The sequence below is a fragment of the Anolis carolinensis genome, chromosome 2, assembly GCF_035594765.1.
Source record: "Anolis carolinensis isolate JA03-04 chromosome 2, rAnoCar3.1.pri, whole genome shotgun sequence".
Lineage (NCBI taxonomy): Eukaryota > Metazoa > Chordata > Lepidosauria > Squamata > Dactyloidae > Anolis > Anolis carolinensis.
Window position 1 is genome coordinate 177,858,163 of NC_085842.1, and position 12,235 is coordinate 177,870,397.

General features: G+C 39.9%; 1 protein-coding gene across 1 annotated transcript in view; it reads right to left on the minus strand.

Annotated features, from left to right (window-relative positions):
* The window catches only part of wipi1 (WD repeat domain, phosphoinositide interacting 1), a 52,188-nt gene that overhangs the window by 16,252 nt on the left and 23,701 nt on the right, over positions 1–12,235 (minus strand). The window contains exon 5 of the mRNA XM_003224705.4: positions 1,345–1,442. Coding sequence (XP_003224753.1) covers positions 1,345–1,442 — 98 coding nt within the window. The remainder of the gene's footprint in view (positions 1–1,344; positions 1,443–12,235) is intronic.

Consider the following 12,235-nt stretch of genomic DNA (forward strand, 5'->3'; position numbering starts at 1 on the left):
ATTAAGTTATTTGTCTGTGTATAGAGTGCTTTTATTTGTCTCAGTATGCAACACTTTTAAGTTGGTTTAATTTCTGTACCTGATTCACTGCCCAACAGAAAAATGTTTTCTATAGTTATTCCAGCCTGATATTAATCATCTCAAAGGAAACATTCTTCTGAGATGTGTGCTTGTTAAGAGGACTGTTTGCCTTTCTAGAATCCATATGGCCTTTATATATAGGATTCCATTATTCATTTTTAATCTCTGCAAAATTGATTATGTCCACTAGAGAAAGGGCTGAGCTGAAACAATGCTGAATACTGTTCCAAAATAATTTCTGGCGTCAACAGCAGTGATTTTTTTTTAAAAAAATGATTATTTGAAAGGAACTTGAGAGCATTTCATCAAGACAAGCATACACTGCCTTCATGCATAGTTGTTTTTGCTTGTTGACATCACTACTTGTCTATGTAACATGGTGGCGTCACCACATGATCTCCAGTTGGCCCAGATCAACAATATAATTATCGTCAGGAATGTGAGATGGAGGGATGGAATGGAAAAAATAATGGCAGCACACAAATAAATAGTGGGAAGTTTCCAGTTTCAGTCTCCCATCCCTTAAATCTCACAACAAAGACATTCAGAGTGTCCCCAAGTAGCCCGAGTTGTCTTCAAATGCCTCACTATGAGGGGCAAAGGTGGTCTGGGAAATGTTGCTATTGTATGAAAAACAGTCTAGCACCGTATTTTTAAAAAAAATAGATGCCAATATGCAAAAAACCCCTTTAAGAAGAGTTCTTAAATGCACTGCTATCCCAAAAGGGTTTTTCCCGCAGTGAAAGAGAAAGCAGTTCCAATTGCCAGTATATTCACAAAGTGTTGAGAAAAGCTTCCAACTGAACTCAATGCCAATCAGTGTATGTATGGGCAATGGATCCAAAGGATAAGTCTATACTCCCAAGACCCTGTGCAGGTCTCCTCAATGATTAAAAATACCTTCCACCTGGAAGTTTTGAAAAGTACATTGTGGGGGAAGGGGCTAAATCCTACCTGCTATTCCTGGAGGCTTCCCAATAGAAAATTCACTTTTTTGTGGCCAGAAAAAGAGCAGAGATTCAGTAGAGGTTGAAGGCCACAGAACCAGTTCTGGGTGGAAACATGCAGCTGCAAGGCCAGATGTCACCCATCCCTAATATAACCACATTAGGCAAACAATGATCTGACTCAGAAAATTGCATTTTCCAATTTTATTGGAGCTGAAAAATTGAAATCATGTTACAGGTTTGTAAAAGTGAAACAACTGTTCAAATCCCATGGTCTGTGCCCCAGGGATCCATTCTGAGCCACTTCTGTACCTACCAAATTGTTTCCGTCGTACAACACAATCTCGCCAACAGTCACGCTACCAGGGTATGCCAGATAGGAATTGGAATGGTTGATAGAAAGTGCACACAGCCCTAGAAGGAAAAAGGAAGTCACTGTCAACTTTCCTTCCAGTAAAAACAGGGTGCCTATGAACGATGGCATCTCTTGAAGCTCATTTGAGTGGGTTTAAGAGAAGGAAATCCTTCTGACTCTGCTGACACCTGCAGGTAACTTGATGGTATGACTCATTTCAAATTATTGCACTTTTTGTTGACCTAAAAATGGTAATATCCCATGTGTATTCTGGATTTCAGACTTTCGTTTTTCGACAACAGTTATTTTTACATTTTAAAGAAGTTACATTGTCCACAAAGCCCTGGTCTATAAACAATTCCATTCCATGCTCCTCTTCCACATCTTCTAAGTGCAAATTTCTGAGATCAAAAGGTTACGATGGCCCATGCCATTGTGATCATCATTCTGGTATATGGCTGTGGAAGCTGGACATTGAGGAATGCTGACAAGAAGAATATTAACTCATTTGAAATATGGTTCTACAGATACAGTGGAGTGCTAAAAAGGGAAATGAAAGGGTCCTAGAGCAAGTCAAGACTGAACTTTACCTAGAAGTCAATATGAATAAACAGAAATAGTTGTACTTTGGTCATATCATGTAAGACATGACTCATTAAAAAGACAATCACGATTGGTAAGGGAGAAGGCAGAGGGAAAAGAGGAAGCATTATAAATGGATAGATTGTCAACTCAGCTACAGCTTGAGTCATCCATACCTCAATTTTCAAAACCCTGAAATCATTTATATTTGCTGCTGAATATAATTAGCAGTGGCAAAAGTGCCCTCTTTGTAATTTGTCCCAAAAAGGTGCACATTACAGTGGCTGCATGTTTAGAATTCCTTCTTTAAAAACAAAAGTGCCAGGACACCAAACTTTCCAGCAATGAAAAGGAAAGCCTTTGGGTGCATCTATGCTGTAGAACAAATCTTCTTTAATTGCCTTACTTCAATATTATGGAGTCATGTAGTTTGACAAGGTCTTGAGCCTTCCCTGCCAAAGAATGCTGATGCCTCGCCAAACTACAAGTCCCAGGATCTCATAGCACTGAGCCACGACAGTGAAATTGAGGTCCCTCAAAGAGGAGCCCCAGATGCAGCTTCCAAAGTAGCTTCCCCTTTGGCCTTAGCTCAGCACTAAAATGAATGTACCTTCAAAGAGTTTTCTGGAGCTGAGAGCGTGTGATTTGACGTAGCTCACCCAGTCATCAAACCCTGGTCTCCAGTGTCATTCACCAATGCTCAAACCACAAGACTAAAATGTAAAATGACCATCAATATGCCCATCCAACAAGCACAGGTGCATCATTACTATATGTGACTGCAGAAGAGGGCATTTCAAAAGCTAATGCTAAGGGGCGGGAGGAAAACAAAAGAAAATGAATGTTATCCATTACCATAAAGGTATAGTTGAGAATTACTTTTTGGAATTCTAATACCCTGAAAAGCTAATTGAAAAGATGAATCCACGCATTACTTCCAAAGTGAACTTGTTGCTAAACACAGACAAATGAGATAAAACTACAAATATGCACTTTGGAGGGGCACTATAGTAGCAAATTCCCAAATATATGAGAAAATACTAATGCTACTATTGCACTTAGCCAACAGGCCAAGAAGAAGTGTGAAGTACTGAGAACATACACGCTGTATTTCACTACATGATAGCTGCCACTACATATAAGTCGTATCCCCATTTTGGGGGCGGCAAAATCAGTGTCTTTCCTGTTCCTCACATAATAGTCACACCCTTTGCAGCTATGCGGCTTCCCTTGGCTGGCTGCAGAGGGAAGCCCTATATTTGCATTTTTTCACTATTTCTCACCCTGTAACAATCGCCACCATGTAACAGTCACACTCTTTTTTCAGTCAAAAAAGGGAGGAAAATACCACTATTATGCATTGAAATATCGGATGTTTAACTCCCTATGCTGCATGGGGGAAATAAGATATTTCATTATATTTGGAATCAACTGATTTTGTGAATTTTCGTTTTATATTTTGTGAAATTTAGTTTATATATTTTATTTTAGCAAATTCAACCCCGGTTCCAAAATTCCCAGCCAGTTTATCAGCTGTTAAGATTTCTGGGAGTTGAAGGCCAAAAACATCTAGGACCCCAGGTTGAGAACCACTGTCTTAGAGGAAGGCCTCTTGGTCCACCATCTGCATGAAGCTCTGCAGGAATGGTTAGTGAAGCCTATTTCCTGTATCCAGTTGGACATGACTTATATTGCAGAAATGCTGAAGTTGAACAAATGAAGTCAAGGGCACTGTGTGTCAGCTAGAGGTCTTGTCTGATTAGGTTAAGAAGCAAGGAAACAAGTTGTGAAGGGTCTGGGAAAAAAGAATTCAGTGTACACAGCTGACTTTGTGGCAGAGCACTACCCTGCAAAGAGAGAGTCTTAAAAGCTCAAGGGCCGATTTAGCATTCATGTGACATCACATCAGTTCCTTTCTCCAGAGGCCCAAATAAAACACTCCTGACTTGGCTTGGAGAACATTTGAAGATACACATGAAACCCAAGTGCAAGGTGAAATGCTCAAATCTGCTACTTCTTCAGAAGTTATGGGATGGCAATGCTAGCAGTCCATCCCAACTATAGCTAACAGTGAGAGATGATGAATGTTGCAGTTCAACTATACCCAGACCCTTCTACACTGCCATATATCCCAGAACCTGATCCTAGATTATCTGATTTTAACTAGATTATATGAGTCTCCACTGCCAGATAATTTGGGATAAGCAGATAATCTGGAATCAGATCCTGGGATCTAGGGACAGTGTGGAAGGGGCCCAAGAGAGCCATTTTTCTATCGTCATTCGTAATACTTGACTGCAGTATGTGCATCCAATAAAATAGTTCCTTTGTATGAATTTTCTAGCTATGACTATAACAACATCTGGTGGAAGTAGTTGATTTCAATAGGGTTTGCTATTATCCACAGCTTCCTGTGTCCATGGTAAATACTGTGGATACAAGGGCCATACTTGAATGTATTTTAAAGTATAGGATGTTTAATCCAAAATCACACCTCTAGTCAGAAAAAGAACCCTTTAATCAGCATCCCTGGGGCACAAGTCGTAGTCTATCATCATACATACAAATGTCAACCTGATAATGACTGTAAATGTCACAGTAGACCAGTGGTTTTCAACCTGTGGCCCCCCAGATGTTTTGGCCTTCAACTCCCAGAAATCCTTAACAGCTGGTAAACTGGTTGGGATTTCTGGGAGTTGTATGACAAAACACCTGGGGACCCACCGGTTGAGAACCATTGCAGTAGACCGACCACAGATAAGCACTTGTACTAATCTAGGCAGTCCCTGAGCTACAGACAGTAAGAACTAAATGGATCAATCATTTCTAGAAAGTGCTATCCATGATCTACATCTTTCTCTTGCACTGCAGTGCAATTCTTCCTGAATCACCCTCACAAATATTCTATTCATTTTTCAACGTTTTGTATCCGGATGTCTCATTTTAAAATGTGGTATGGGCTCATGATTGAGCTGCTCAAATATCTAATCACCACAACTATTTGGTAAAATTCTTGATGACCAGCTTTATGCCAAGGTTTACGTAGAGCAGTGTTTTCCATATTTAGTCTTCCAGACGTTTTGAACTTCATCTCCCAGAATTCCTGATTGTTGGCCAAGCTGCCAGGGGCATTTTTTAAGTTTAACTCCAGCCAAGTGTTTCAAAAATGTGGCTTGTTGTGGAAACAAAGACTGGCGATAAAGCTTCAGTGGAGATACCCTTTTCCCATGATAACTCTTTCAGGAGTAAATTCCCCTTCTGACTGACGCCTTCAAAAGACAGACTGAAAGAATAAGATGGTATCTGGCAGGAAGAATTTAGCATCGTCTACCTGCATCCTCCCCTGATGCTTAAATCACAGGTCCATATTGGGAGTGAATGGGGCCAACCAACCTTTGAAGATACAAACCTGTCACTATCACATGGAGTCTGAGACCAAGTTCCACAGAACATAGAACCTGCTACTAAGTCTGAAATGGTTCAGGCTCCAATCCTGAAAAAGGATTACTTTGGGAGTTAATCCCAATGAAACCAAACACTTTCTAGTTTCAAGTAAACATGGTTAGGATTAGCACACAGGTAATGACTACAGAGTGCTGTCGAAAACAAAAATGAAAAGGGACATAACCACACCGAAGCCTTTTCCGTTAGCATCATAAATCTCAGTCAGTTGTTCTGAAACAACAATGGAGTTCAGGGAAGGTTTAAAGCTCTGGTCATTGGGCAATGATGCCTTTGGAAATTGCAGAGGGGGATTTTAGAGAAATATATTTTAATCATATCCAAAGCTTTAATCTGTAGCAAGAAGCCATCTGTTAAAAGCTATAACTAGGTCAAATAGTGGCTTCCTGAGGAACCAACTAAGCATTTGTTTACTGTGTGTGAACTGGGCCAATGAGCGCTTCATGTGGCTCAATTGGTTCAACCAAGCAGCAAGCCAAGCCCTGTTCACTCGGATGACCCAGGATGGCTGATCTTCTCAGCAGGACAATTTCCATCCTGTAATTGGACTGTTTACAATCCAGCCTTCTCATAATGCTATGGCCAAAAAAGGACCCTGCCAGCATCCTTTCTGTTTTCACAGATCCACTTCATGTTCCTCTGTTCAGTCTGGCATGATCCATCTTCAAAACCACACTCACTGTTTTAAGTTTATTGAGTGACCTTGAATGAGTCATTATCTCTCAGCCTAACCTACTTTGCAGCATTGCGATAAGGATAAAAATGGGGCCATAAAGAACCAAATAGTTTGCTTTGAAGTCACTGTAGCAAGGCAGGATATAAACAATAAATAAATAAAAGCTTATTGGTAATTGATATAGTAGCCCAACTGGTTATTGTTTCTTATGTTCAATAAAAACAAATCACATACACAAACAGACCTAGGAGCTTTTTAGTGTTGCTGTGACATTTGCTGAGTACTAATGTTCCTAAATAGCTACTTGCTGGAACCCATTATACACATACATACATACACACACACTGTCATACCCCAGCCACCTCTGGCCCCTGACCCCGATCCAGAAATGAACTATGACCAGGATGAAGCTTATTCTGACTTTTTACCTAGTCCACAGAGGTCTCTTCAATTACAGCTGCCGGCTGTTGATAGCTCGGATGATTCCTTAATTGGGAGAGAAAGTGAAAATATTACTCCCATGGTGGAACCAGATGTTCTCAGTTCTCCAGAGAATGTGTCCTTCAACAGAAGGGAGTTTCTGTATCGCCAGAGATCTGAGAAACAAGAACTTCGCAGGAGTAACCGCTTGGTATCTCGACGGGATAATGGATAGAAGGGTTTTCCCTTGGGAAACTTTAAGGAGTTTGGCTTTCCTTGTTTGTGATCAATCTAAGTTCAATAAAAGTGCTTTGCACTGTGGACACTTTGCGGTGTCAACGTTGCTATTTCCTGAGAAAGCTTCACCGTCTCTAGCTCCAAGTTTCCAGATCCTGGCGGCCAAGCTGAGCCGCAACTCCTGAGTAGACCCGGGTTAAGTCTACTTTCCTGCCTTGTTCCTGAACCAAGTTTTGCCCCAGCTTCATTACGTTCCTGCCTTGATGTCAAAGACTTTCTAGTGACTTTGGTCTTTGTTATTCAGCCTTGCTTCCTTGTTTTTCCCTGCTCAAGAACTTTCCAACAGTTTTGAGCGTGTTTCGGTTTCTGGACTTTGGACAACAATATTGGACAATTTCCTTCAATTCTTTGAACTTATTCCTATCTATATATATAAAAGGGTAATGAAATTTTGGCCTAGGACAAAACAACAAAACTACACATCCCAGAAACACTAAACTTGGCAGCACAACTCCTCATCCATGCCTCTACGTTCATACAACAAAAAGAAAGAAAAAGAAAGTCCTAATTAGAGGGAGAGGAATAATAGTTTTTATCCAATTGCTGCCAGTTAGAAGGCTAAGCTCCACCCACTTGGTCTCCTAGCAACCCACTCAGCCCAGGGGACAGCCAGAATTAGGCCTCACTTAGGCCACTTCCACACTGCCTATAAAATACTGATTATCTGATTTTAACTAGATTAAAGGCAGTGTAGACTCAAGGCCCTTCAACACAACTATATAACCCATTTATAATGGACTTAATGTCAGGGGAAAACCTTTACCCTTTACCTTAACTACCACCAGTTCCTCAATACTTTATTTCCCATACCTCCATACTTCACCACAGCAACGCGTGGCCGGGCACAGCTAGTATATATACAGTAGAGTCTCACTTATCCAACATAAACGGGCCGGCAGAACGTTGGATAAGCGAATATGTTGGATAATAAGGAGGCATTAAGGAAAAGCCTATTAAACATCAAATTAGATTATGATTTTACAAATAAGCACCAAAACATCATGTTATACAACAAATTTGACAGAAAAAGTAGTTCAATACGCAGTAATGCTATGTAGTAATTACTGTATTTATGAATTTAGCACCAAAATATCACGATATATTGAAAACATTGACTACAAAAATGCGTTGGATAATCCAGAACGTTGGATAAGCGAGTGTTGGATAAGTGAGACTTTACTGTATATAAAAGGGTAATGAAATTTCGGCCTAGGACAAAACAACAAAACTACACATCTCAGAAACACTAAACTTGGCATCACAACCCCTCATCCATGCCTCTACGTTCATACAACAAAAGCTCCAGCTACTCCAGAAAACAGCCAGGCTTTGAGACTGCAAGTCTATTCACTGCTATTCCACCTGGCCAACAAAGGATTCCCATAAGCCACAGCAACGCGTGGCCGGGCAAAGCTAGTCTTTTCATAAAGGACTATTATCTGCTTGATTTTTTCCCCTATTTATTCCTGGATTTATAATTGTCTTAATAAAGATATTAGAGGTTTATTGGTCTCTGTCTGGTTTACAGTGGTCACGCTGCCCTGGGGTGTAACACACACACACACATACACACACACACACAATTTTACCTGTTCCAACTTACAAACAAATTTAACTCAAGAATACATCTAGAGAACCTACCATGTTTGTAACTTGGAAGTGCCTGTATTTAGACCACCGAAGATATTAAATATTTTCTCTTGTCTAATTGATCTGATGGCAAAACTGGGGCTGGGATTCTCCTAAAATGTTTTGAAACAAAATCAGACATTTCCTAATTCCTGGGGCTAAATTGCATTGAGGGAGGAAGTAGTAACTGTGCAATAAGGATTCCCAAACTGTGTATGTTAATCTGTGTCAGTCTGTAGCAGCCAAAATACTTAAAGAGACTTGTAGCAAAACCAACAGATTTGCGGCATAGTTCAAGCCTAGATGACACGCTACATGAATACAGTGCCTAAATTAAATTCCTCATGTGCTGGCGAGTTACATGCTGTCTATCTGTTCCTTCAGTGCATGACCGTGGTCCCTTGCTGGATTTGTGTTTGACCTAACTTTCAAATCCTCCGTTCATATCTTTAAAAGGCCATGCATATAGTCTTAGGAAGAGTGCAAAAGCATAGTGTTTACCAAACAATAAAATCCAATATAAATCTATGCTGAATCCTACTAAATTCAATAAAATTTATTCCCAGATAGGCAGGTATAGGACTGTCATCTAATTTATTTATTTGTTTATTTGCTATATTTTTACCCCGCTCTTCTCATCCCGATGGGGACTCAGAGCGGCTTCCAAGTTGGCAATATTCAATGCCATACAAACAACAAACAGGTACAATATACACAAATATTAATATCATTAAAAGTTAAAAACATATTAATACATAACATCAATACATTATAATCAACTATTGAAATCACACAAATCCTAAGTCATAGTCCAGGAGACATTCCAATTGTATTATGCTTACTTCATTGCTGCTTATTGCACTGACTGTTTTCCAAAGGCTTGGTCCGTTAGCCAAGTTTTCAGTTTCTTTCTGAAGGTCAGAAGGGAGGGAGCTGATCCAATTTCACTGGGGAGTTCCACAGCTGAGGGACAACCACTGAGAAGGCCCTGTCTCTTGTCCCCACCAACTGCACCTGCAAGGGAGGCAGGACCAAGAGCAGGGTCTCCCTAGAAGATTTTAACCTCTGAGGTGGTTCATAGAGGAAGATATATTCTATCTATGTTTATCTATGTTAGATAAAATCTAACATGGAGATTCTCTTGCAACATGTACAGCAGAAAGCTCAGCCTGTATATTTAGTAGGAGGTCTGGTCCAGGCGTTGTGAGGTTGGCAAGTATGATGGGAGCTGCCCTGGTACTGTGAAAAACAATCAATGGGACTCAGAAACAAAATATATTAGTGCTAGTGTAAATACCTTTCCCTTCATCCTCCCAGAGGCTTAGGATTCTAAGTGTGGACTATTCCTACTGCAAATTTAATTTAAAAAACATATCCAGAGTATTTCACTTGAACCCACCTAATTTCTTGTATTGATGTTCTCCTAAGAATCCAACCTGATCTAGTGCCTCCTAGAAGGACTCAAACTCAGGTTTAGCTTTCCCATCCCAATGCTCATTCAGTCTCCTAATGCAGGTCAATGTGACACCAAACATTGACAAAAGTGTTAACTATCTGGCATTCCTTGTACATCTCAATTAAGCTGGGATATTTCATTCAGGCCCCAGAATGGTTGCCAGGCAAATGAAATCCCACAAAAGGATGGGAGGTTGTGCCAATGCCATCTTAAATCAAGTCAACAGGAAACTGTGATACCAGATAAACATCTTAGGCAGGCCTTACTAGCTCTCATAAACACTCTAGATTGCAACACTATGATGTGCTGGAAATCAAAGCAGACTGGAATTAAAGGTGATGTTCTCAATCATCCCGCAAGAGCAGACTACATCTCTGGCATGGTGTGTCCCCATGCAGAAGTTTTTTATTATGGTCTAGACCACTACTTCTTAAGCTATGGGTCCCAACCCTAATTGGGGTCCCCTTACTTCAATGTTGGGGTCCTGAAAAGAATTCTGAACATCATCTAGTGGCTGTTTTTAGCCATCTACATAAATCTGTTAGCAATAATGTGCAATGGGTTGCTGTGAGTTTTCTGGGCTGTATGGCCATGTTCCTGAAGTATTCTCTTCTGACTCTTGGTACATGGCCATACAGCCCAGAAAACCCACAGCAACCCGGTGATTCCAGCCATGAAAGCCTTTGACAACACAATAATGTGCAGTGTTTACAGAAGACGCTTCAGCTGTACTTCATAGAAAGGAAAATCAGCTTGTTTAGTTAGCCTTGCAAACGTTGATTATCAGTCAATGTCTGATTCTTATATATAAGCCTATATGGATGTGTTCATGCAAACATGAACACAGGATCCTAAGTGGAAAAGTTTAAGAAGCCCTGCTCTAGACCACAGAAGCAGGTCAGACACAGGCCAGTTATAGCTATATTTATTCAAAAGAATCTCCACTGATTTGATTTTAAATAAGAAACTGTAGGATGGCAGCCAAGATCAACTTAAGCAGAGTCCAATATAACCTTAAATTATAATGACACACACTCTTATCTATTGAGCATGACAAAGAGTGTTTAATATAAAACTAGGCTGCTAAGATTGCAATAAAACACACTTTGCCCGTTGGTTAGAAAAAGTGTCATTCTCTGGAAGCAATTTCCAGCCCAAAATCTTCTTCACTTTCACTTGCACATTTACAACCAGACTATAAAGTTCTCCAGATACTCAGTGCACTATAACAGCCTGGATTCTGAAATAGGGAAACACAGGACCTTTAACAATTATGCAATGGGGGTACAGATCAATGGAATATAGAGCAATATAAATTCGTGGACTGAGCCTATGCCTGCATTTTCAAAAAGCATTTGGACTGCATGGAAAGTAAAATTAAGGCCAAACTCCTGACACATTCTAATGTCAACACTAATTTTTCATTTTTAATCTTTATTAAATTCCATTATTAAAATATCACAGTTGCATGGACAGTAATGAAAGACAATATATTGTGTACTTCTGCAGACAGCAGAAGTGTTGCTGCGCTCCTGTCAAAGAGGAAGAGAAGAAAGATAACCTTTTAGACCAAATAAATATTCCTTATCCAAAAGGTTTGGCAATATAAGTGTTTTGGATTCCTCTGGATTTTGAAATACATGTATTTGCATATATGTATGTAATGAGAAATCTTGGAGGCAGGATTCAAGTCTCAAACACAAAATACAATTATGTTTCATATATCTAGGCTGAAAGATAATTCTATATACACACTTTTTTAATAATTTCGTGCACAGGACTAAGCTTGTATGCTCTAAATTGTAAGAAATCAAAGGTGTCACTCTCTCAATCAACCAATGGAGACAACTGGGGATTTTTGAGAATTGTGAAATTGCAGATAAGAGACACTTAAATTGTCCTGGGAAAAATCTCAATATTGTGCTTGGATTGAAAAAGTAGACCGCTTTAGATGGTGAATGAAATATGCAGCAAGGATGAGATTCAATGACAGAGACTACAGAAGCAGCTTCTCTCTTCCAGTCTGCCTCAACTAAACAGCCAGAGAAAGATTTGCAATACTACAAATACCTTATGATAATGAAGTCTTCTCCACAGGTGTTTATAGACTGGACTTTGTCATGCAATTATTCTACTTCATTTAGGAAATTTCACGGAGTGTCTAAATAATGTCACATTTCATTTGCAGTTCATGATTTCTGCAGTTATCAGAACAGGCTGAAGATGGCTGGGAAACAGAAAGGATGTGATATTCCTCACTGTAGCTAAGATGACAACTGACAAGGTTTCCATGGCCTCATCTTGAGGTCAGAAGGGGCCTGGAGCTATAG